The sequence below is a fragment of the Haliaeetus albicilla genome, chromosome 8 (genome assembly GCF_947461875.1).
Source record: "Haliaeetus albicilla chromosome 8, bHalAlb1.1, whole genome shotgun sequence".
Lineage (NCBI taxonomy): Eukaryota > Metazoa > Chordata > Aves > Accipitriformes > Accipitridae > Haliaeetus > Haliaeetus albicilla.
Window position 1 is genome coordinate 4405307 of NC_091490.1, and position 24465 is coordinate 4429771.

Here is a 24465-nt window from a genome sequence, read left to right on the forward strand (position 1 = left end):
GGCTGCTCCTGAAGGTATGTTTGGGTCCAGGAGTTACTTCCCATCACCTGCACGGAGCACTGGAGAAGGTCTTCAGTTTGCCAAGTTTGCCTTTATGAGTGTTTTTATGGAGGGAAGTGGTTGCAAGGGCCTTCCTATTGCCATTTCTGCTTTAGGAAAGATCAAAGAAGGACTCTGAGGCAATTTCGGTGCTGTTCGGGCAGGTTCAGTGGAAGGGATGGAGTCAAGCAGCCGATGAAGAAGTTCATTGATATGTGGCTGGTCTCAATTTATATCGATCTCTACAAACAAGGGAGGCACGTACTTGTTCTTTCCAAAAAAATAATTCTAGAAATAATTGCTATCCAGTCAGCAACTAGAGGTGGACAGCACTGGTGGTTTTGCTTTGCTTTCAAAGCCCTAAAATGCTTTTAAACAAGAGTGATCTTATTACTGCCTGTAGGAGTTCACAGTCATCCTCCGATCAGTTCTCCTCTTCTCATCTCCCTAAAAATGATTAGTTGTTTGTCCTTTCTGATGTACTTCTCAATCATTTCCTTTGCAGCAGCCCAGGAGACTGGAATATTCCTGCTCACAAGGCTCCAAGTGCAAAATTATGTGGCCAGGAGGGACAGAAAGTGAAGTAACTCTGGCTGTACTTTAGTGAGACTGATGAGTGGGACACCAGGAGATACCACTGCAGAAAGCTGGGGAGCTTTTAAAATGCAACATTTAAAAAAAAAAAAGTAAAATATAACTAACAGAAAGGTTATACTCAGGGATCTGCTTACATGATGTAGGGTTTGGGAATTAGATCTATCCTACAAAAGTAAACAGTTTTAAAACCATTTTTTACTATAGTTGCATTTTCCAATACAAAACACCCTATAAACTTCACTGGAGAGGTTCTTTGAAGGTTAAGTCATAGTACTGTGGGTAAAGCATAATCTTGAACGTCAAGAAATATGGGTTCTCCTCCCAGCTCCACGGTGATTTTGCTGCATGACCATGGACAAGTAAGTTCATCTCCACTTACTGTGTTTGTTCATTCAGTCCTCCTTTAACTCATTTTAGTCTTTCATCTGGTTTCATAGTTCTCCAGACCAGCTAGCGAGCAGCTACCATGTGCCAGCCAAGGTGTAGACAATGAAGCTCATGCCCTGCGTAATGGGTTTGTTTGGATCTGGTTAGACCAGTTTTATGCAGCTGGGTGTACACATGGCTCCTAAAACCATGGGATCTGAGCTCTCTTCTGGAATTGTGTGACTCTCATTGTTTGCTACGTCTTGGCTTTCTGGCAAATCAGAGTGCATGCTAAGTATGTGCTAATACACAGACTGAATGACCATATAACGTCAGAGATTATTTTACTCCTTTCTCACCCTCCATTTTATGGGATTCAGCCACTGTACACTAAGCAAGGCAAGAGTTATTTAGATTTTTTAAGTTTCACAAAGGAGATTAGTTGATTCATTTGGGGGAGGGGAGTGTTTGTTTTGTTCGGTTTTTTCCTATAAATTTTCTTTTGGCACCTAGGCATGCTGGAAAAGGAAGATTACCTATTCCATAACTATAGCCTTACCTATGATCTAATTACGTCCTCTGAAAATTGCCTTAGCTTTCAGAAATGTCTAGTGTAGAGAAAACATACTATTACAGCTGTTCTGCAGTATTTAAAGGGCAGAAGCACCTAAGCTATTGCTCCCCTGACTTCTGTTTCCAATGAGTGAAAAATATCTTACAGACAGAATATTGCTGATCACCAAACACAGTGCAGAATTGTTGCTTGTTTCCTATTCTCTAACAGGGATGCACCAAAAATAGAAACAGCTGCATCTTTCAATGGGTGAAATTTGAATAATGTTGCTGTGCTTGAAATAAAATGGGAAAGCCACATGGAGTGAGGGGTTTGATCTGGTAGGTCCAAATGAGACCAAATTTCAGAATTCTGTGGCAGATATAATTCCAGATTTTCCATGACCCAAAATTCAAGAACATTTGAATCTGGGGTTCTAGTTTCTTCTTATAAAGACAGCAATATCGACACAGAGGTTTACAGTAGACTGCAGAGGGAGTGGTCTCACCACCAGATGTTGGTAATGGACAGATGTAGCAGACCAGTGATTGCCAGATGTTCTCAAAGAGATTTTAGATCAAGAAAGAGAGCTGCTTTTCTTCCTTAACTCTCGTCATTTGAATGATTTTACAGGTTCTAATAGAATTTACTGAAATTGGTAGCATTTTTCCAAGACTTAAAGTTTTAAAGCGCCAGCCATTCAAGAACACCTGCAGGCTGTAATTCTGAGGGATTATACATCTCTCTTATATAGGAATATAGAGGACAGTAGCCCCAAATTCCAGGACCCTCCATGATGCTGTCTTCTGTTGTCCTTGCCTATAAGACTGAACCTGCAGGTGTTACTTAGCATGGGTGTTGGACCAGCTACAGGTCTCTGGCACGCAGCAAAGCTGTTATTTAGTGGACAAAAACTTCTGAAACAGTCAAACTGAAAGCAATTTCTGCACGTGAAATGGATAAAGAGTTTTAGGTCTTGCAGTACCTAAGTATCTTCAAAGATGCATGTCCTGATGTAGGACCAATGGCTGCGATAGCCCAACACAGGGACGTTACACCGATGCTCATTGCTGTGCTCCATAGGAGACAACAGTGTGAATGGGAAACGGGGTTGCAGTCCTATTGCAATGCTGTGTCAGGGTGAGTTTGTTCCTCCAGGTCCGTCTAGGGCTGCCTGAAAGGCTTTGGAGCATCCTTCTTACTTGGTTCGTTGTCAACTCATGGGATCACACCTCTGTTGCTCCCATCCTCCTGTTCCTCTTGGTCTCTGTGGGTCCCCGAGGCCTCCCAAAGGCTGTCCCTCTGCGACGTTTACATCTTTTGCGTACTTGGGCTAATTTGTCACGTCCCCCAGTTTACTCATTGCACGGTGATGCATATTTACTAATTCTAACATTTCCTCGTTAGTCATTCCCTCCAGGCCCATTAATCACTATAAATTCCCAAACGAGAGGCTGCAGTACATCGTTCCTTCCAACAGACAGCTGACACGTAGTAATTAGGCAGCTGAACATAAAAATAATGAGGCTGAGGCTCCCGCAGATCTCCTTCCCCCTCTCAGCACCTCGGGGGCAGCCTCTCTAGCAGCACGCACAGCCCCGCATGCTACCGCTCGCACCGCGGCTACACAAGCTGCTCCCCAACACGAATGTGCCCATCTCCCTCTCTTTACCCCCCAAAACCTGCTCTCTGATCCATTGAAGAGGTACCTGCGCATTTAGCTTCGTGACTTCTGGCAGTACTTTTCTGTGCATCACATCAACCTAGACACTGAATTATTTAATCTCTCTGCCTCCCCTGTTTCCTCGTCATGCAGGGACTGGTCCAGCTCCCGTTGTTCATCTCTACCTGCTGCTCCAGAAAATCCCTGTGCCAAGCTGCTCTGCCAGTTTGCTGCAGACTCTCTAACTCAGAGCACACTCTTGGAAATAATGCATCTTTTCACAATGGCTTTACACCCTGAAATAAATAGCATGATTCAGGCATTGGTTTGACTGCCATGTGCAACGCAGAAATGGTCTGAGAGACCAAAAGGCTCTTTGTGTCCAGCCTAATTTTCCTATTTTCTTGTATTCTCCCTCCTCTGCACAGTTAGGGAGCAGTTCTACAGTCCTTTTTCTCTCTCTCTTTTTTTTTTTTGTTTTGGCCAGAATGCTTTGTAGTGATCACTTTTGTTTGCCGCAGAAATACCCTGGAAACAGAGTGCCCATGGAGAGGGACACAGCACCATCCACTCCAAATTACACTGTCGTGTCCGGCATCACTGGCCAAACTGGAGTTAATGGGAGGTAGGAAGAAACTTCCCCTGTAGCTCTTTTTTCTCCTGCTCCCTTCTGAAGCAATGTGTCTTGGCTACATTTGGCTTAAATAGACCCTTGATCTGCTTTGTTTATGGTAATTTCTTTATTCCTGTGAGAGAGAGAGAGGGAAGGCAGCACCGAACTGATATTGTTCTGGGACTGCAGATGGGCAGATGGTTTGAAAAAATGATTGCAAGATTTCACTTGCACTCTGGGCCTGTCTTTCACATTTGGGTGCAAAGACCAAGTTTTGTCTTCTGTCACAGGAAGCCTAATTTAGATTGCCTAAAACTTGAAATCAGTTTGAAGACAAATCCCCAAGGTCAACAACTCCACAGATTTGGAGGTTAAGGAATTGAGGTTAAGAACTGACAAACGAGGATGTCGAGGCAAGATTATGGAAATGAGGATCTGTAGCAAATTCTCTCTTGTTTCCCCCTTGTAACCTCCTAATGACATTAGCGCCTGTCTTTGACAGTCCCTCCTCAAAGGGGAACTTACTTGAACGCTAAAGACGCTTTTATGAGTCCCAGAGACACACGCAGGAAAACATGTGGGCAAATCTGCTAAGACCCAGATATGGGACACGGTCCTTAAAAGCCCTGCACTGACTTAAAAGAAATGACCCGAAATAAGGAAGAGAGCAAAACACAGTTGGCAGGTGAGTCCCCGACGCTGTATCCCCATCCCGGTCCCTGTGCTGAAAGCAAACGTCCTTTTTTACACCATGCTGCTGAATGCACTCAGTTAAAAATTCAATCTTTGCATCTCCCCAGTGAGCTGGAGCACTTCTACGGTCCCTTCTCACAGCTGCAAAGCTGCGATTCAGAGGGTTTAAAGCCAAGATCATAAACCAGTACCTATTAATGCTGCCCGCCCGGCTCAAACCACCCATCTCCTGAGTCCTCAGAGTAAGTTAGCATTTTGTGTAACGCGTTTTTGTTGTTGCTAGTGCAAGTCACTGCTCGGAGGTCGCTGGACTCACTTGCTCCAGGGAGAGTTTCTGGACACCCCATCCACAGCCGGAAATTTTTGCTGTAAGTATCTCACCCATCCTCACCAAGGAACACTGTGCAAAGCGTGGGCTGGATTTATTTCTGCAGGGTGCTGGTTCTTTGACTAAAACACAAGACCCACATTTTCCTCCAAAGTGGTGTCTCATCTCACTCATTGCAGCTTGGTTGCTGTGAGTGAGGTTTCCTCCTGAAGTCGGTGTAGGACCAGACCTTTCCTCCCTCTTTTTCTCTTGATTTTCCCCACTTTAACTACACATAGAGCTGACCAAGAACAGCTGGATGGATAGGAGGCATTTAATGGAGATGCCTTTACTTCCCCATCAAGTTGGTGGACTGAGCCACAGGGCTCACTCCTTCTCCCCTTCTTGTCCATAGGACTTTTTTCTACTGGTGTTGGTGAGATCAGGTCCATTTCTTTCCTGTGCTTAGATGACAGAAAGCAAGGTGAGTGTGCTCCTTTTCTTTTAATATATTAGCCAGTGATGGCTAATGAAAAGTTGAAAGATATTTTTTAACTGTAAAGTGAGTAAGATATAGCCTATATGAGCAGCAAAGTATCCATGTGGATGGAGGCATTAAGTATGGATAAATAATGTACATGGCTGTTTGAGAAGCACCTTATTCACCTGTTTAAAAGACCTGCCATTCTATTGATCTCAGATGTATGAATTTATGGCCTTGTTATGAATTTTCCAATGCCTCAGCTCCCTAACATTGAAGCATTCATTCAGAGTAGCTATAGCTTTACAAATAGATATTTTTTTTTTTCAGAAATAGAGTTTTTCCATCTGTTTGTTCCATTTTCCCATCTGTTCCTCCAGCCTCATAGTCTTGTTCAACCTGTTTACGAAGATTGCCTTTAAGTGAATATATATATATTTTTTTTTCCCATTCCAGGACAATTGTTTCTTTCAGAGTGGTTTGATTTGTTCTTAAACTGCCTCTCTGAATGACACTGGGCACTTTTTTTGCTAACCCATTTGCTTTTCCAATATGCATTTTAATCCATTGGTGTGACCGTATGCTTTAAGGCCACGAGGAGTTCTTGTCTGATGCACATTGATCACTGTGGCAGAGCTAGACCATGACCTGCGGCTAGATCCCAGTGAGAAACCCAGCACGCCCCGTGGACGGCATGATGGTGTCCACCTGGGTACCACGAAGGTAGGTGACATCAGGACATTTCCAGTAGTGCTGCTCTTGGACAACGGGGTGAGCCGGTTTAGGCACATGGCTTTTTTGTTACACTAAAATAGGACTCTCTGCTACCAGAAGCAGCAGGGTAGTAGACAGCCCAACTATTGCTCTCTGCCATGACACGTACTCTCCACCACAGTGCCATTCAGTCACCTGCTCAGGAGCATTTTCGCCTAGTGTGATCCAGGTGTTGCTCAGTGGCTAGACATCTTTTAAAAGAGAGTTATCAGGCAATTCAGAAACACAAGGAGCTTGTGATAGGAAGCAGGTAAGTTTAAAATGAAGAATAAATTACCAATAAATAAACCGCCTGTTATTGGTAGAGGCCTTCACTGAAGATGATCTTGCAGCACCTCCCAAGGGTTCACTTCACTGAAGAACCTCTAGTAGCTTCTGAGTAGTTACTAGGTAGAGATTAAGGTACCCAAGGCAGTCCCCAGCCAGTGTTAGACCAATCTGGAAAAAATTCTCAGGAATCACCAGCCAGTATTTTATTACAGTTAGACCAGAAGCTGGACTGGATTCATCTCTGTAATTGTCTGAGAGACACAGGTAAGCACCCTTTGAGAAGCTATCATTTCTGCTACAAAGAGAGCACAAATTTGCGTCTCTCCAGGCCACCCAAAAAGTGATCTTTGATTTGTCAAAATAATCCTTTATGCAGAGGAACTGAGAGCTTGGAAGATACCCAAAAATGTGTTAATCTACACTTTTTAAATTTCCCTTTTTATGTAAGGAGGGGGGGGAATTAATAATAAGCTTCTAAATCATGTGGTTAAGTTTAAAGAAAAATGCTTTGGGAAACTTTTCTAGCCTTCTGCAAGACATTTTGTTTTTATTCCTTCTGTCTCCGCAAGACTTTTGCCTTCTACTGTTTGCCAGCAGGAGGAAGATTGGAAAAATTCTACTGGTCCTGTCATCGCAAAGGACAATTGTGGAGTGGTTTTATTGTTATCCTTCTCCGTCTGGTAGAATGAGATCAGACCCTCCATTTGGCTAAAGACAAGGCATCTTCTTTTTCATTCCAGATGTGCTAAGCTATCTGTAAACAATGAAGGCTTTTGTCATATTCGACATGAAGTTCAACACTTCATTGTGTGTTTGTGAGCCTTTGAAGACTGTCGTGCTCAACCTTGCAGGTAAAAGGGCTCACAGAAAGTCCTTGGGCCAAAGGAGACCCCAGTTCCTGGGTTCCATGCAGGAGGACTTCCCCAGAAGGACTCATAGCAAACACTGGCCTTCCAGACTAAATGCAACATCTCCTTCTTTTAAAGGTTTATACTTAACAAGACCATCTTGCTAAGACATGTGTACAATGGGGGGTAGCAGCATTTTGCAGCAGCCCCTCCTCTTGGCTTCGCCGTTGGCTTTATTTTAGGGTGGGCTTCTGGCCACTTGGAGCTAAGCAGAAACAAGCTATAAATTTACTTCCAAGGGCAACCATTTGGGCCATGGGATTTTAGGCACAAGAGGCCAGTCCTGCGTGTTTGATAGCAAGCTCAAGGCTTTACCTTCCAGCTCAGCATAGTTTGATAGAAAGTTTATCCATTACCAACCTGTGTTGCTTTAGTTCCCTTTGTTCCCAGAAAACAAAGGCTCTGTGTTCACAGCTAAATCCCCCCATACAAACGTTTCCTTTAACTAAACAAAAGCCCGCTAAATAAGAACGTTTCTCCCTTTGGGTAATGCTGCATTCCCCCATGCTCATGGTATGCGATATTCCCTTAGTTCACTTACTTTGTTACTTTTTACAGTTCAGTTTCCATACGCTGCCGCTCATGTGTGGTGCCAATGCTGTTGGTGATGAATTTCTTGCAGAGCTGACTTGAGCAATGTCTCTCTGAAGTAATCATTTTCTGTCTCCCCAGCGTTTAGCTGCGTACATAGTCTCCAAGACCTTTCACCAAGCATCCATCAGCAATGAGTTCAAGCTAAGCAAGACACTACCCTGTTCCAGAGGCTGAGCAAATCACAGGCCTATGTTGTAACTAATTATTTGTATTGGCTGATTGGTTTTTAATGTGTCTGTTTTACAGGTAAACAGATTTATCTTAGGAAGGCAAAGGTAATAATGATGCTGGGTTTTATTCATTGCCTTCCTTCAGAGACTGAAAAGGTGAATGCTGAAATAGGTGTAATTTAGCTGTACAGAGAAGTCACTTGATTTTCATACCCAGGCAGGATTGCTGGAAAAGATTGGGAAAGCCTGAAAAAATTGTGAGGCCTCCTAACACGACTCCATAAATGGATGACATTAGCCATGTGGTCTCCAGCCTCCAACTCCTCATGAACCTCCCCATTTAAAATGGAACATATTCTAATTGGCAAACACCCTGGAGAAGCCAATTTCTGGTGCAGGGAGCCTACCACACACACCCCACATTCAGACAGATCAAGAACATCAGCCATTTGTGATGTTCAACTCAACCTTATGATCCTAGGTGCAAATCTGAGCATGGGCTTCTTGCAGACATGTCAGCAACTGCTCTGGCAACTGTGATGCTCTTTGTACATTGGTTGTATTTCAGAAGCACTCAGAGCTGTCTCAGAGCACATGACACATGGATCAAGGAGATCCAAAAAACCAGTGCTTGACCCAAAATGCTTATGACTGAAACACCAGAAGGCTGGATGGAAGCACAGGAGACACAAAAGTGCTGCTCACTGGTACAATTTAGCTGCAATCAGGGGATTGCAGGTATGGGAACAGACCCTGAAAAGTTCTTTCAGGCTTACAGAACAAGGCAAGAGAAGAAATTCACTAGGTTAAAATTCTTGGAGGGAGATGTCATATGTGTGTGCTGTAAGGTAAAGCCATGGGCAGATAGCACTGTCTGCGTGATATCCTCACCCATGGCGCACTTGCGCCTCTTTTGAACTTGTTTTTAAAGAAATCTGGGTCTTGAAAACAAAAAGCTATGGCTAGAGATATTCAGGAGTGGCAGTGGCTGCCTTCAAACTAGCACGGCCAGCCTTGGAGACCTGAACCAGTGTGAGCATCATCAAGGGCTCAGCAGTGTCCGCATGTAACCATCCTGCACAGGGTGAAAGTGTGGGTGCCCCATTCCTGGAGTTTTCTGCTTTGGAAGGACCCTATTCCTTCTTTTCACCACTGCAAAACAAAAGCTGCTTTCAGTGGAAATTCTACCACTGCTAGGTTTTCCTGCCTGCCCTCCCTGGGCTGGGAGAGGGAGGAAGACCTTTACCTGCTGTTCGCTGCTGGGCAGGGGGCACCATGAAGCAAACAAGACCCAGGCGTCTGGCGGCAGCTTTTTCGGCTGGATTTCGGTTTGCCTGCCGGGCTGGGGTTGCAGCTGGCTGGCCTGATCTCCTTCCCTCCCACCGGCTCTCACTGAGAGCAGAACATGCCTTCTCCTGCTGATTTCTGCTTGCCATATTGATTGCAGCAGGGTATAATGGAGACAAGTCAGGCAGAAAGCCAGCCACCCTTGGGAATGATTAAAGAGCAAGCAGAAAAGGATAGAAGTGAAGAAAAACAGGCTGACACTTAGGACGTGGTGGATTCGGAGCAAATTATGCCCCTTTCCCCACCTCACCCCAGCCCGGTTCCCCGGGACAGTGCAGCAGCACCTCTTTTTCAGTTCTGCCCAAAAGAAGCATCGTATCGACCCCCATGTACATGGGGAACAAAATCCCCAGAATGTGTACAATATCCCTATTGTGCATGGATTTGCAGACTGATTATTCAGAGCGTAGCCAAGGAAAGGTAAGGCTATGACCCATTGTTTTCGTGCGATCAATTGAATACTGTCATTTGCATTTAAAACGCTCCGAATTCGCACTGTCAATATGCCAAACAGCTGCTCGGGCTTTTCAGCATTCCATGGTGACAATCACACTATCGTACATCATTGGCACCAGGATTTGCAATACTCTCAGTGTCAAAATTTTGTGGGTTTTTTTTTTTTAAGAAAAAAAAATTCCCCCCCCAAAATACCCAAACCTGTGAAAAATCCGCTTTTAAAATGATGGCGTTCGATGCTGCTAAGCAGGCCTTCACAGATGCCAACATATCAAAATTCATCTCTTTTCTTCCTCTCCTACAATTAAAAGGTAGTTAAGAAAGAGGCTGTTCCTGATAGATCCACCTTCTGTTTTCTCCTTTGTATGCGTATTATTCATTAGCAGTCTAATAAGAGTTTCAAAATGCTCTGTGCCTCTGCCAGCAGGGCATATGTATGTAGACATGTGCTTGTGACAGATAAGTACATAAACAGCATATTGGCACCAGAAAGACATCTGTGCCTAGAAAAACGCTTGTGATATGTACATAAATGACATTTTAGCTCTAGTCAAGTCCTTGTGGCTTTGAGAGGAATATGTGACTGTACTCTTCTCTGTGAATACTGAAAAGGTGCATCTTAGGAAGGAGAGTATTTTAGAGGTTTATGGAGAGTCGGAGGAAGATCTTGGATGCGGGAAGCCGCCCCGTGCGAACAGCCGGGGTTGCAGCCCCGGCTCTGCCAGGTTGCGGCAGACGGCGGCGGAGTCTTGCCAAGGGGATCGTGGGCGGTTGCCGCCGGCAGTGCCGTGAGCGTGGCCCCCTTGGGGGGGGGGGGGAAGCACCCGGCACCCCCGAAATCTGATTCGATACGTCCGTATGGGGTCTGCCGTGCGGGGCGGCGTGGGGCTGGCAAAGGCGACGCGGCGCCTGGCTGCGAAGGGAATAAAATCTTGGGCCAAAGACCAAAAAGTCAGGGGCTGATCCAAGGTCCGGAGGCACGGTGAGTGCTCCCTGCAGCGCTTTTTGCTACCTACATTTAATTATCTGGCTGACAAAGCTGAACGTGATCCCTTCACCACAACTGGCTTTACAGCAGAAAAGTGACAGTTTGGTCTGTTACAGAAGCGGACCGAGCATACCATCTTCTGGGACCCTTCCCGGATTGCACAACGGGACACCTTGTAGGTCTACTCACACCGCTTAGTTTAGGCTCCTAACGCCTCAGTTTACCCATTCATGGTGACAGTTGCCTGCCTTATAGCTTTAATTAGTGCTGGAAACGCACTAAAAGGCCAGGAGGCTATAGGTGAGAGGTCTATGGGAGTCCCCGGAAAACCTAGAGAATATTTGCATCTAGTCTGTGGTAGGAGAGAGAGAAGATGCAACACTGGAGGCCAAACATGCACAGCAGTAAATACGGACTTGGCTTATTGATTTCTGGGCTTGGAGTCAGAGTCCTAGATATATTGGAGCCCTCAGCTCCCGTGGGAGCACTTACGTCCCAGTGAAATCACCCCAAGCGGGGAATTTAAGCTTAAGGACTGGGTTCAACCACACCTTTCCTGAGCTTGCTCCAGGAGGTATGGCTGCCCCAGCACTCTCCGTTCCTGACTTTCTGCAATTACAAACCTCCTGTAGATTTCATTTGATCCAGTAGAACAAATCCCAAAAGGAAATGAGTGTCCAAAGCTGCCGTTGCCTCCAGGTCCACGAGGACTCACCTGAAACAGCAGTTGCACATGCAAGAAAGCCCGCTGGCACCTGGCCTTAACAGGCACATCAGGGTGGTCGCTGCTGTTCACCAGCTTGCCCGTGGTGAAAATGGCATTGCTCCTTTGGGTCTGACATAAGAAGGAAAGAAGCAGCAAAATATCCCTTGGTGTAAATCAGGATGGGTCCTCGGACTTCGCTGGAGCCTGTCGGTTGACGTGACCTGAACGCGCGGCTCCCCGGGTGGGTGGGAGTCTCACACCTCCAACGTGGTGGATGGAACCACAGTGGTGGATGAGCTGTTACTTGCCTGAAAAAAAGTGTTTGGGGGAAAAATTGTCTCCAGTCATTCTCATTTTGCATGTGATTTTTCCTACATATGTTTCTAATCATTAAGAAATTCTGTAGCTTAAATAATGCTCTGAAAGTACGGTAACTGTTGGACTACATTCTGTTGTAACCTTATTGAATTTCACTTCTCTGGAAAAAATAATGGGATACTATATCTTGAAAAACAAATGGTAATTGCGTTTTTAACAGAATGTTTCTCTTTGTGTTTCAAAACCTTCTGCACACAGTTAGACATCTAGCCAGGGAAGAAGGTACAAAGCATATGGGCCAATTTCTGTCTGTTGGCTGTTCAAGATGCCTTAATATTCAAGCAGTGATGTGTGTGTGTCCGTGCAATATGGCACAATTTATCTACACGGTATCCATGAGCTCAGGTGAGTTGGTCAAAAAGTTGTGTACTGGGGTCAGAAGAGTTATTCAAGGAGGAACTGGGGAAGGTGGGTTTACGTCCTGCTCCCTATTAGATGTGTGGGTGTACGTCCTTATATTAATTCACATTTTGTCTATTTGGACCACAGAAGACCGGTGTCCTTGTGTTCGTGGTGCTGGCCAGAGGCACAGGTTCATCTTCCAGGAGACCAGGATCTTACAACTAAGGGTCTTGTCGAGACTGCAAAAATAGGAATTGTCCAACACCTTTGTACTGCCCATGCGCCGCAGTGATACGACTTCCTCAGTGATTTGGGGATTTGCACATCACCACGTGCTGAGAATTGATTTCATTAAAGCCTGGGACCCAAAATAGCATCGTCGCAATGCAGTTTGGAAACATGCTGGTGTTATTGTCTACCGAGGTTAGGAGAGCCCTGCTAATACTGGAATGCTCTTCCCTAATTTTTAGTAAATCTGGCATGTTAAGAACTTTGTGAAGAGATGCATTTGGACATGTGAAGCTTCAAGGCAAAGTAATAGGCTTGAGGTTTCTGACTGACAAGACACATGTGAGTACATGCAAAATGTGCTCCTCCTGCTAAAAATAACATTTCTCCTGTCAACCACGATGCATCCACCCCCACAACACCACCCAGAAGAACACATTAACACCTTGGCTTTGCACGTAGCCCGATTCACAGCAGCCACAAGTGGTAGAGGGATCTGCACTCTGTGTGCATGCTGACAAATCATATGGCATAGCGAAGAACAGGGGAGTGAAACTGGGCTAGCAGAAGTTGACGCCTTATCATCACAGTCCCTTTGAGCATGCTGTAGGCTGACACCTCCACCAACCGAGTCATCTCCCCGATGCCAGGATGAAGAGCACGAGCCCACTATCCTGATTTAGCCTCTGGGAAGCGAGGCTTGGCTTGCCACACCAGGAAGGGTGGAATAGGTGCGTTGAAGCAAACGGGTACAGGAGCATCACTGATGCAGGGCATGGGGAGAAGCAAACCATGTCCAACCACTGCTGCTCACAGCTGCGCTGCAGCGACATGTGAAATATACTTCATACACCAGTGATGGGAGATGTTACTCCCATCACTGCTCCCCATTTGGTTCCTAATACCATCCAGAAACCCGTAAATACTATTTCAAACCAAGAAGCGTTGGGTTGCATGTAGGTATTACCCTTAGAAAGGACTCCTGCAATAACTACGGTGCAGGTCTGTCATACAGCCTGTGTGTGCTTCTGCTGTCACTGCAGCCACCAAGGTAATGAGACACATGGACAGCAAAGCTTTTAAAAGTGGTGAAAGACTAGAGAATACCAAAATTCTTTCCCAATTATTATTTCCTATGAAAATTTACATTTTTTCCTGAAAAAATTAAACCTTTCTGAAAAAATGTTGAAGACAATTAAAATTTACCATTTTTCAGAACTTCTCGCCGTACCTTCTAGGCGAATAATTTGAAAAATCATTATTGACAGTTTTGCTTCAGTATAAATTTAGATCATTTGCAAAGTAAATCTCTTAAAAGGAAAAAAAAAAAAGGGCGCTGGTAACAAGTTGTAGTTAAAATATTGGCAGGTGAGACAAGGTTGATTCACGGTCACAGAGATCACTCTTGGTCCGCTGCAACCTTCCCCTGGGACAGCGTGAAGCTTTATTCAAAGGAGATTTTCGGAAAACCCAGGAGATTTAAATGCATAAGCTCCAATCTCTCCTTTAGCTGGCAGATGCATGAGCCTATGTTCTCACTCTCGAAATTAAGCTCCTTTAACTCTCATTTAAGTGGCTGGGCAGAGCCCTGGGCTCTCGCAGAGCTTCCCTTGTCCGAACTTCACCTGATGACTCTGGCAAAGCCGCGCAGGCTTTGGTGGGCACTGAAGGCATCCAGCCCTTTGCAGACGGTGCTTAGCGCTTAACAGGATCAGCCCCTTAGCGACTTGTGTGGTGCCCATCACCTCAGATGCCTTACCGTTTTGTAAATTATGCAACGCCCACCATATGTAATTAGCCAAGTAAGCTGCTTTCACCTAACCTCAAATGTTTGTAATGCTTATAATCCCTGCTAGGTGTCTGTATAAAGGAGCTCCTTGTTAAGGGCAGAAGGGAGGAATATTCTTCCATAAGAAAACTGGGGAGTTGACAGAGCTATAAAGCTAAAGGTTTGCAAGATTGCTTTTGTTTGGCCAAATGGTCTGAGTTTTTGGGGTTGTTTTTGGAGATCCCGGTGTTTAGTTATTCAGCAGGTGGTCTGGCAGTAGCTGTACATGAGAAAGCAGCTCGCCCATGGGAAGTCCTGTCCCCAGTAAGCTATCAGCACCTTAGCTTGTTCTTTGTTTTCTTTCCAGTCCTTTCTTACTCCTGTTTTAGCAAATGTAACACCAGCATCAAGTCCCTTCCTGGGATGAAAATCTGTGAGTTCAGCAGCCAAGATGGAGCTTCAGTTTTGGCCTGATTTGGTTTCTCTCTTGGAAAAGCTGAACGGTTGGACACTCTGGGTGGTTCTGGTCACATCCCTTTTGATTATTGACCTTGTGAAAAAGAGACGACCCAGGAATTTCCCTCCAGGGCCACAGCTCTTTCCTCTCGTGGGAACATTCGTGGACTTGAAGCAGCCACTCCATCTTGCGCTGCAGAAGGTAAGAGCTCCATGGACATTTCTCCTCCTAACAGTATTTCACCTCTTCAGTGACTTTTGTCACCAAACCTGCAAAGCAAGAGCAGCCTCTGAAGAACTAGCTATATAATAAACCATGTATGATAGAGGACCTTTCTTGGGTTTCTCTCTTACTGTCACCTCCTCTTCCATGGGAGTAGGAAGGTCCAATGGGAAAGAATGGAGGAAGACCTACATGTTCCTCCTCTTTCTTCCCATCTGACCATGACCATTTTCTGCTGGAACCCAGGAAGGGTTTGGAGGGACTGGGCCAGGCTGGGGGACGAATGGCAAGTGCTGTGCGAGAAATGAACTGTTTGGACTATGAAGATAATCTCTGGAAATTGTCTTGTCATTGTCTTTGCTCAGAGGCCAACGATTTGCCCCATTACCTCTGAAAGAAACATTTAAGATCCTGAGTTAACCAACCCTGTGGCTTCTTCTGTGTCGCAGAAAGAGGCAGTGATTGCTCTGGAAAGGTTTCCAGAGCTTTGACTCCCACCAAAGCTAACAAAAGATATTTTATAGATGCTGAGTATGCTTCCCTGAAAAAGTGGAAGGAAAAAATTCTGACTTGCTGGTTGCAAATATCCTTTCTGGTGACTATTTATCTCTTGCTTTTACTTAGCAGGCTGACACCAGTCTATCTACCGTGGATTTTCACAGGCCACTAGCATGGATGTCCCCTAGGGGAACCCTTGGGGAAGGCTGAGGCAGGATGCTCAGGATATTTTGTCAATACACACAATTATTACTAATAAAATTAATCATTGCATTCATTTACATGCACACAATGACTGAGACACCCATTTGGCTCCAGACTAGTTTCACAAGTCACCATGGCAGTTCAGGGTGACCGCGTGTGTCCTTTTATGTAGACTTGTACTAAGAGGATGGCCTGAGCTCCTTGGCAGAGTGGGGCCCCAGAGACTGTATGATGGCCCTTTGCTCTTGTACATCAGGGAGCTGAACGCTGCACAGGAGACACTAATGCTAGCAAAGTCCATGCAAGGAAAATGGCTATAATTTGGCCATAAATGTATTTAGGCTTAAAATGAGAAGTAGGTTTCAAGCCATCAGCAGTTAGACCCACTTTCTAAATGGGGTCGCTGGAGCAAGAAACCACAGTACTTTAGACACAACGTTGATGAAGGGGATTATTTGTTGTGCTTTGCCCTCAGCAGCAAAAGCCTGGGCATGGTGACCCAGGTGGTGTCTTCACCTCTTGTACCCTTCCTGTGAAGAAGATGGAACAGATGCCCATCAGTTGCAAAGCAATAATGTCCTTGTTACAAGTTAAATCGATGCAACCACCTGGTGAAACCCAGGTCATACCTGCTACCAAATATAAGCAAACCATCTCTCCCACACTACAGCTCTCTAGCATTTTTTATGCTGTCTCCAGCCTTCATAGAATAGTTTAGATCGGATGGGACCTGTAGACTTGGGTTTGAGTTTTTCTTAAGTCCCCTTGCTCCAAGCAGGACTAAATTTAAAGTTAGATGCCATTGCTTGAGGTCTTGTCCAGGTGAGTTTTGAAAATCTCCACCTTCTTGCTCTCAGAGGGTGATGAACTCTCTTTCAGCTTACTGGTCGGTATGGGAACATCTTCAGCGTGCAGTTTGGAGGTCTGACTTTTGTGGTGGTCAACGGGTACCAGATGGTGAGAGAAGCTCTTGTCCACCAGGCTGAAATATTTGCAGATCGGCCAAATATTCCACTCCTCCAAGAAATATTTAAAGGCTATGGTAAGCACAGCTACCAGCATTTTCGGTACAAATTTTTCATCTATTTGCAGTGATAACAGTTAGAGTGAAAGAAACAGATTGAATTCAGCCCTTGCTAACTGCATCCATAAAAGCTTGCGCAGAGTAAGGCAAGAACTGAGTTCAGTCGAATAATCTCACAGGTGTACGTTTTAATCTCTCTGGGATTTAGGGATGATGATGGGATCATCAGGTCTTGATGAAAGAGGAGAAATAAATGCAAGCTGCCCAGCGATCGATACACTTGAAGAGTTTTCCCCTTGGTTTTAATTTCTCCTTTACTTTTTCTCCCCCAGTTGCATATAGCTCCAGAGACAGGGTATGGTGCTCCTGCCTGCAGCTCTGCCAACAGCGTGATAGTACTTATAGTATTTTGGCTTACACCTTTTTTTCCCACGCAAAGTGACAAAGTAGCAGATTAAAGCAAATCCATAAAGCTAGATCTTTAGCATAAGCCAATTACTCTTGAATTTTAATTCCCAGGCAAAGCTATAGTTTTTCCATGTCTATGGAGTTTTTTTGCTTCAGTTTGGAGTCTTTGTTCAAGACGAATGGCCACTGCCGAATCCCATCACTCATATGTGACCCAGAGAGAGGTTTGTTTGCTTGGTTTTTTTCTACCTACAGGGCTCATATCATCAAATGGGCATATATGGAGGCAACAGAGAAAGTTTGCTTCAGCAACACTGAAAACCATTGCTGTAAGTTTTGAGGAAAAAGTGCAAGAGGAGAGCCGGTACCTTGTGGAGACGATTGAGGAGGAGAAAGGTGGGCGGTTAAGGTACAGCACCATGCCCAAAGCTTCCAGCTAAATGAACAACGCAAAGTAAAACTCTCACTCCAACACAGCTCCTAACATGCAAAACATTTCTGCAATAGCTCAAATCTCTATCTTACACTTCCAGACTGCCCCTTTTAGCACTTACTTGAGACCTCAGGCCTGCTATTTTGGTTCTTCCTTGTTAATATTAAGCAAATATATACTAGGTGTTTATTAAAACTTGCATGTTTATAGGGCTAAGAAAGTCTCTCCTGTATTCTGCGAAGGAATAAATGCAGCTCTCCTGCTGTCAGGCACATACGCTCGGAGGCTTAGTTAACCTCTGCTTGTCCTTGGTTTCGCAAAGTATTTTAAAACTTGTTTAGTCAGGCTTTCCTTTTGTATCATGCACAGATGAAGCATGTGCCTTGCTCTTTTATGGTCCAGCTTTTAAGAACTGCCAGAGGGATATTAGTAAGAATAATTTGTATGTTGGTACATGGGTGATGTTGCACTTCAGCTTTAAATAGAAGCAGATGGGGTTTAGCTAATTCTATGGAGCTATATATAGTAAATAAGAAAGATCTAAACAGGAATTGTGAAATTATATACTGAACTTGCTCCATTTTAATTGCTGTTGCGTTGAACAGGCCAAATACTTCATGTTGCCAATTGATTATAGTCCTTTATAGTCCTAATCAATAAACTAATTAAGCTGCTGGTTTGGGCCTTTCTTCCCATTAGTAATGACAAATAGTGATCATGTCCATCACTCTAATATCTGAGCACCAGCCCAGTTTAATTACTTTCTTGAAGAGTGGGGAGATCAGCAGTCCTGTGCAGAGTGCCTTGCATTTCAAAGTGATGCTCCCCAGTGTACCAGCAGCAGCTCAGGGCTGGGCTGGATTCGTTACTGATACAAGTATCTCATATCACGGCAAGGAGCTCTCCAGGCTGCCTAAATGTGCCCTAGGAGATGATGGGCTCTGCTCGGTACCTCTCCCAAGGAATGCAGATGTGACAAACGTCACACCACACTTTGCTCTTATAGGAGCTGATGCATATCATCATGTCTATGGACCATATGAGCTGTTGTTGGAGTTTACAGGTGGGCGCAGAGACTTGCAATCCTCTCCCCCTCCCCTCTCTCCTCCATCTCACTTGATTTCTTTGTGGTGGACAGTTAAAGACCAGTGCAACAGCATTTTTGCAGTGTGGTTAGTCCTGAGCTCCCTGCCACAGGCTAAGCTGTGAGGGACCCTCTCCTGGTGTTTGAAATTGGCACCAAAACCATGTTGGAGCATGCAAACCCCAGCCATAGCATGGCAAGCTCCTGGGTTTTTTCCCCTGGAAAACGGTTCAAACCCTGCTCCGGCAGGTCTGTGCTAACGTCGGTGTGTGCCAGCAGACTGGGCTGGAGACAGAAGGGGATGTCCTCGGAGAAAGGGTGTCGTGGCACACAATGCCCAACCCCAAGTGATGGGGGTGGTGGGACCCCAGGACGTGGGGTGAAGCCTTAGCAACACCATGAGTGAAAAGTAGGTGAGGTCTCACCCCAGCTTCACTACTGTTGATCTGGTAGAGAAGGTGGTTTTGACTCAGACTTTAAAGAAAAAAAAGCAAGCTGTCTTTCATTTTGTTTCCTCCAGGACAACCATTTGACCCTCATTACAAAATTAATAGTGCTGTTTCGAACATCATCTGTTCCATAACTTTTGGGAACCGCTTCGACTATCATGACAACCGTTTCCAGGAATTACTGCACTCACTGGCTGAAACGCTGCTGCTCATCGGAAGTTTCTGGGGCCAGGTAAAGCCGGTCAGATGCTTTTCCAGCTTCAGCTGCATGTAAGTGCTCAGAAACCGGAGTTTCTAAGGCACTGACATAGTCTGCTTTTCCCTGTAGAAAAAGAGTCATGTTATAAGGGAAATGACCACGAGTATTGTTTTACATTAGACTGGGTTTATACCCAAAATCCATCAGGAAAGCAAGGAAGCAAGTTAAAATTATTGAGGTACATGGAGAAAAAACACTACAGGACTGTAAAAACAATCTTATGCCTGACATAACCAAAGAACAATGAAAAAAAACCTTGAAAATATCTATGTTTCTACAAAAAGAAGAGCCAATTAGTAGCACTCTGTGAAAAGTCTCATCTTTTCCTCCACCTCTTTCCCAACCAGTTTCTCAAATAAGTTTTATTTATGTCAAAACTGCCTGAGAGTGCAGATTTATAACCAAAATAGGTGGATTTGGGGACACAGCTTCTGCATGGCTGCACACCATGGGTCAGGTCTGATCTCTGTCCCCTCCACGGACCCCAGCACTAAGGGGCTCCTCCGCATCCACACTGATTTCTCACTCCAGTCACCACTTCACATGAGGTGGCAGTTTTGGCCACCCAATATTAGAGAAATTTATCAGCAGAAAACATCTGGCTAATTCTTCTCTTCTTTGTACTTGTTTTCATCTATGTAACTAAATTGACCTTTGTAGCAAAACTGATACTATTTCCCGGTAGTAACCAGAGGTAATAAATTGTACTAGCATCTCAGCTATGACACCTGCTCTTTTTTAACTCAAGAAATGCTCTTTTGCTCTGATTCATTTCTCACCAGCTGTATAATGCTTTTCCTTTGGTCATGAGATGGCTGCCAGGACCCTTTAGGAAAATCTTCAGGCACTGGGAGAAACTTCAATATTTTGTGAAAGAAGTGATCGCAAAGCACAAGGAGAATTTAGACCAGTCCGAGGCAGGAGATTATATTGACTGTTACCTGAAAGAAATAGAAAAGGTAAGAGGGAAACACCTAAACCTTAACCCATAAAATGAGCAGACAAGATCAAGGCTGTTTTGTCAGAGGAGCTCATGCCTCCCGCGTCGCCTTCTCCTCCCTACCTCTTCCACGTCAAACTTTTTAGCAACAGCAGGAGCCTGATCACTTTGAAAACACACAGATTTTTTTTTTGTTTTCATTTGAAAGTATTTACACTTTGTCTTCTTCCATTTTTCATTCTGCCACATGGCGTAGGAGGACTCTCAGGGAACGTGTTCACGTTTCTATGAGAACTTGCAGGCCTGTGTTTGCTATTGTGAAACTTCACATTTAAAAATGCTACCTGCTTTCAGGAGTCATTCTACAGCAAACAGGGTGTCTTTCAAAGCAGTCTATAGGGCTTGAAATTCAATGAAAGTAAGGGGTAGAAATTTCCAAGTCTGGGGACAGTGGATAATAAACTAGCAGCAGGACTTACGTACAGGTGGGTTTGGATTGGGTTTTTGAAAGCATCCCCTCATTAATAAGAGTTTTCATTGCCGTGTTTTTTTCCCCAAGTTTAAGGGTGACACCAGCTCATATTTCCATGAGGAAAACCTGCTGTGCTCCACCCTGGACCTCTTCTTAACCGGGACTGAGACTACGGCAACCGCCATCCGCTGGGCTTTGCTCTACATGGCAGCGTACCCCCACATTCAGGGTAGGGCCATGGATGATGGGTCCTTCATTTGGACCAAAACTAGATAAATGAAGCTCAGAAAACAAAGTCATTTCCAGCTCTGCCACATGCTGGACATGCCTGTGCCCCAGGTTTCTTACTGGACAGCTTTTGAACACAGGTGTGGTTTTTTTGGTGGTTTTTTTTTGCGTTCCATAGAGAAAGTGCAGCTCGAAATTGAGACGGTGATCGGCCAGTCCCGCCAGCCCATGATGGCCGACAAGGAGAACATGCCGTACACCAGCGCAGTGCTGAGTGAGGTCCTGCGGATGGGCAACGTTGTGCCACTGGGGGTGCCCAGGATGTCCACCAGCGACACCACCTTGGCCGGCTTCCACCTGCCCAAAGTACGTGAAGACCACCAGCCTTTCCTTCATCCCACCAGAGCGGGGTCTTCATCGTGAGATCAAGTCCCACATCTCACCTGGCGGGGAACCAGCCAGAAGGATCTTATGGAGATATCACAGTTATATAGAAAATACAAGCCCTCTCGATAGAGGACAATTGTGAGATCCTGTGGTGTTGGTCATAATTTTCAATTTTAAAAGGTTTATTGCTTAAATTTTATAAAAGATGCGCTCCATGCATTATGGGAATGGAGGGCCAAGAAAAATTGCAAAGTAAACAGTTTGGGTTTGTTAATGCCACAGAGTATTAAAAATCATCTATTAAAAGTAACTCTTGATAAAAGACAGGTATTAATGCATACACACTGTTCTGCAATTATGAAAGCAAACATGAGATTTAGGTATAACTAGTCTCTTCCATGTATATGACTGGTTGCATCAAGGAAAATTAAAACCAAAAAATGTGGGCATCTTGCTTCACACTGATTAGAATGTTTTTCTTTTTCTAATGGAGGATGTGGAGATAAACCAGATCAGGTTTAAAAAAAAAACCCAAAACACAATAATGTGGAACATTTGAAAATTATTTGGTTAAATTGCTTTGAATTCCTATGGGAACACCGTGTTACCAATTTAAAGTTGGTTTATATTAACACCACCAGTGACAGCAGCACAAGGTACGGATCAACACTATGGTGATACATAGAGGCGCACAGAAGTGAACAATCCTATAGGCTCTCACCCTCATTTAATTACATAGCTTAGGAAAAAACATTTTGCCCTTAAAAAAAAAAACGTAGTTTACATTGTGAGTGGAAGAGAGCTAATAATAAACTAGTCTGACAACACATCGGCTCTTCTCCGTCACGTAATCGCCCGTTTTCTCCACCTCTTGCAGGGCACCACCCTGATGACCAGCCTGACTTCGATAATGTTCGACAAAAACGTGTGGGAGACTCCAGACACCTTTAATCCTGAACATTTCCTGGAAAACGGCCAGTACAGGAGGCGGGAGGCTTTTCTGCCCTTCTCTGCAGGTAGGATGATAGATGGGGAGATGGTTTTCCTTTTTGCAATGCTTTCTTTTTTTTTTCCCCCAAGACATCCCCTCCAGAGTAGGGGGTACTGCTCCTTGTCCAGCTCTCAGCCCATCCCTACAGTGAAAATCCCACTAACAGTTAATACTGACTGCTCGGAGCAGGAGGGAAATCAATTTGTTATCACAGGATGAAAAAATAAGGCTTTTTCCTCTTGTGCAAGCTGCATAAATGTTTTGGGTTTGGGGTTTTTTTTCCGAGTTTCCGCTCTTCATCTATCCGAACAGCCATCGCAGTTTGCTCAGCAGTAAACTTCTGGGGAAGGTTTCTGCAAAATGTGTGGGTGAACATTGCCACCTAACCTTTCGAGGAAGAAAAGCTCCCGCAGCCTGTGCAAGGCGGCACACGCGAGAGGAGCCTGAGACGTGGTTGAAGCTTCCTCAGGACTCGGTGGGGTTATTTTTGCTCCTTTTCCAGGCAAGCGGGCTTGTCCTGGGGAACAGCTTGCCAGGACCGAGCTCTTCATCTTCTTCACAGCCCTCCTGCAGAAGTTCACCTTCCAGGCGCCGGCAGCTGCCCCGCTGACCTTCGCCTTCACACTCAGCCTCACGCGCTGCCCCAAGCCCTTCCAGATCTGTGCGCTGCCTCGTGACTGAGGCTGGCGTGGGGCTGCCCCACATCCCCCCCCCGCTTCAGCCCTCTGAAAGCTGGAAAACGTCCCTTCTCCCATCCACCCCATCGATTTTGGGCTGAAACGATGGGCCGTGGACGTCTAGCACCCACCAATGTGCGGGTGGCAGTGGGAAGGTCAGGAGGGCCACATCCTGCAAGGAGGACAACCCTTGCAGCTCTTCCCTTCACCTCCTGCCTCCTCCCCTCTACCAGTTTGACAAAATGCATGAATTTAAAAGCCTTATTACTTAATTGCCACCATTGGCAACTCCTAGGAAGGTGTCTGCCAGCTGCAAAACCATGGGCACAGTTGGGTCCATGTTGGCTCTTCCATAGGGCATATGTCAACCACCCAGAGACCATTTAACGACCCCTAAATCCCGATGCTGCAGCACCCCGAATGGCCATGGGCTGCATTTTTCTGAGATGTCCCTCATCAGTTGGGGCAGCTGGCCTTGGACGTACAAGCTCTAGGTTCATGCCTCAGCACCGATTTGGACGTCCAGGTGGCCACAGCCAATCCTGAGCTTGGGCTTGGTGTGTTGTACACTCCCTGCACCACCACGTTACTGCTTTGTGATGGAAATACCTAAGCAGAGATCCTTGCAGCAGCAGCACGCATTTTTTTAATCTCTTAAGTATATGGAAATTTTAATCAGGAGGCTACAGGGTGGTAGAAGCAGATTCTACCAAAGGCCAACCAAACAGGATGGCACAAGAAGCTCTGCTTCCAGCAGGTCTCCAATGGCTATAAAAATACAGTATTGCAATTGTATGAGCAGGAACGGTTTATCCAAAAAGGTTTGTGCTAGTAAAAGACAAAACAGGAAAGAAAAGTTGCAAAAAAATAATTGCATGGGGTTGCTCAGGAGCAGTTTAACCGAAGCCCAATGGAACGAGAAGGAGCAGAGAGTGTCGGAAGGGTTGTGCCCACAGCGGCTCACCACTGGGCGTCAGGAAGGAAATGTCGGCGTGGAGGCTTTGCGGTGGGAAGTCACGAGCTCGCCGCTTCCCCTCTGTTTCTGGCAAAGATTTGTGGCCACGCACGGTGGGCATGTCCGTAGCGTGGGGCCGAGGAGGTGGGTCGGGGGCATGGCACCTTCTGCGCTGGAGACACTGCTTCTGCCCACACCGGGGTCTCTTTGGAAAAGAGTTAATTAAATACGCAACTTGTAGGGAATTTTTCTATTTATGTGACCAAGCATTAAAGCTTAGAAATGCTGTCTCCTGTGTGCTTTTCTTTAGAATATAGTCACAGCAAAGATTGGGGGTTTTCCTCTGTTTTTTTCTTCTCACCTTTCATAAGTGACTTCTATGGGCACGCATGTAGGATGCTGAATAGTTAACAGGAAAAGAGGATTAAATCAAGTTTCATTTCCACTGGCTTTAGCCTCCATCTCTGGCAATAACCGCCTTTGCTGCATTACAAAGCAATCACTGTGCAGTGGCAGATTTATGCCACATGGGAGAG

General features: G+C 45.2%; 1 protein-coding gene and 1 long non-coding RNA gene across 4 annotated transcripts; both read left to right on the forward strand.

The window, feature by feature from the left end:
- Positions 1-3580: 3580 nt before the first annotated feature.
- LOC138686280 (uncharacterized) lies at positions 3581-6555 on the forward strand. Its single transcript, XR_011325615.1, has 3 exons — positions 3581-3843; positions 4808-4892; positions 5247-6555. It is a non-coding gene; the product is annotated as an uncharacterized lncRNA (long non-coding RNA).
- A 3770-nt stretch (positions 6556-10325) lies between these two features.
- Positions 10326-24216, forward strand: LOC104317810 (cytochrome P450 2J2). 3 transcript variants are annotated; one of them, XM_069788608.1, is made up of 10 exons: positions 10326-13204; positions 14609-14899; positions 16502-16664; positions 17310-17450; positions 19092-19252; positions 20062-20238; positions 20779-20920; positions 21098-21285; positions 22184-22322; positions 22800-24216. In XM_069788608.1, exons 2-10 carry the CDS (start codon positions 14693-14695, stop codon positions 22976-22978), a joined length of 1497 nt encoding a protein of 498 aa, XP_069644709.1. In that variant the 5' UTR covers positions 10326-13204; positions 14609-14692; the 3' UTR covers positions 22979-24216. The 3 variants fall into 3 exon arrangements, with proteins under 3 accessions (XP_069644709.1, XP_069644708.1, XP_009917087.1); XM_069788607.1 differs by lacking the exon at positions 10326-13204 and adding an exon at positions 14323-14422; XM_009918785.2 differs by lacking the exon at positions 10326-13204 and having other exon boundaries at positions 14348-14899.
- Positions 24217-24465: the final 249 nt, after the last annotated feature.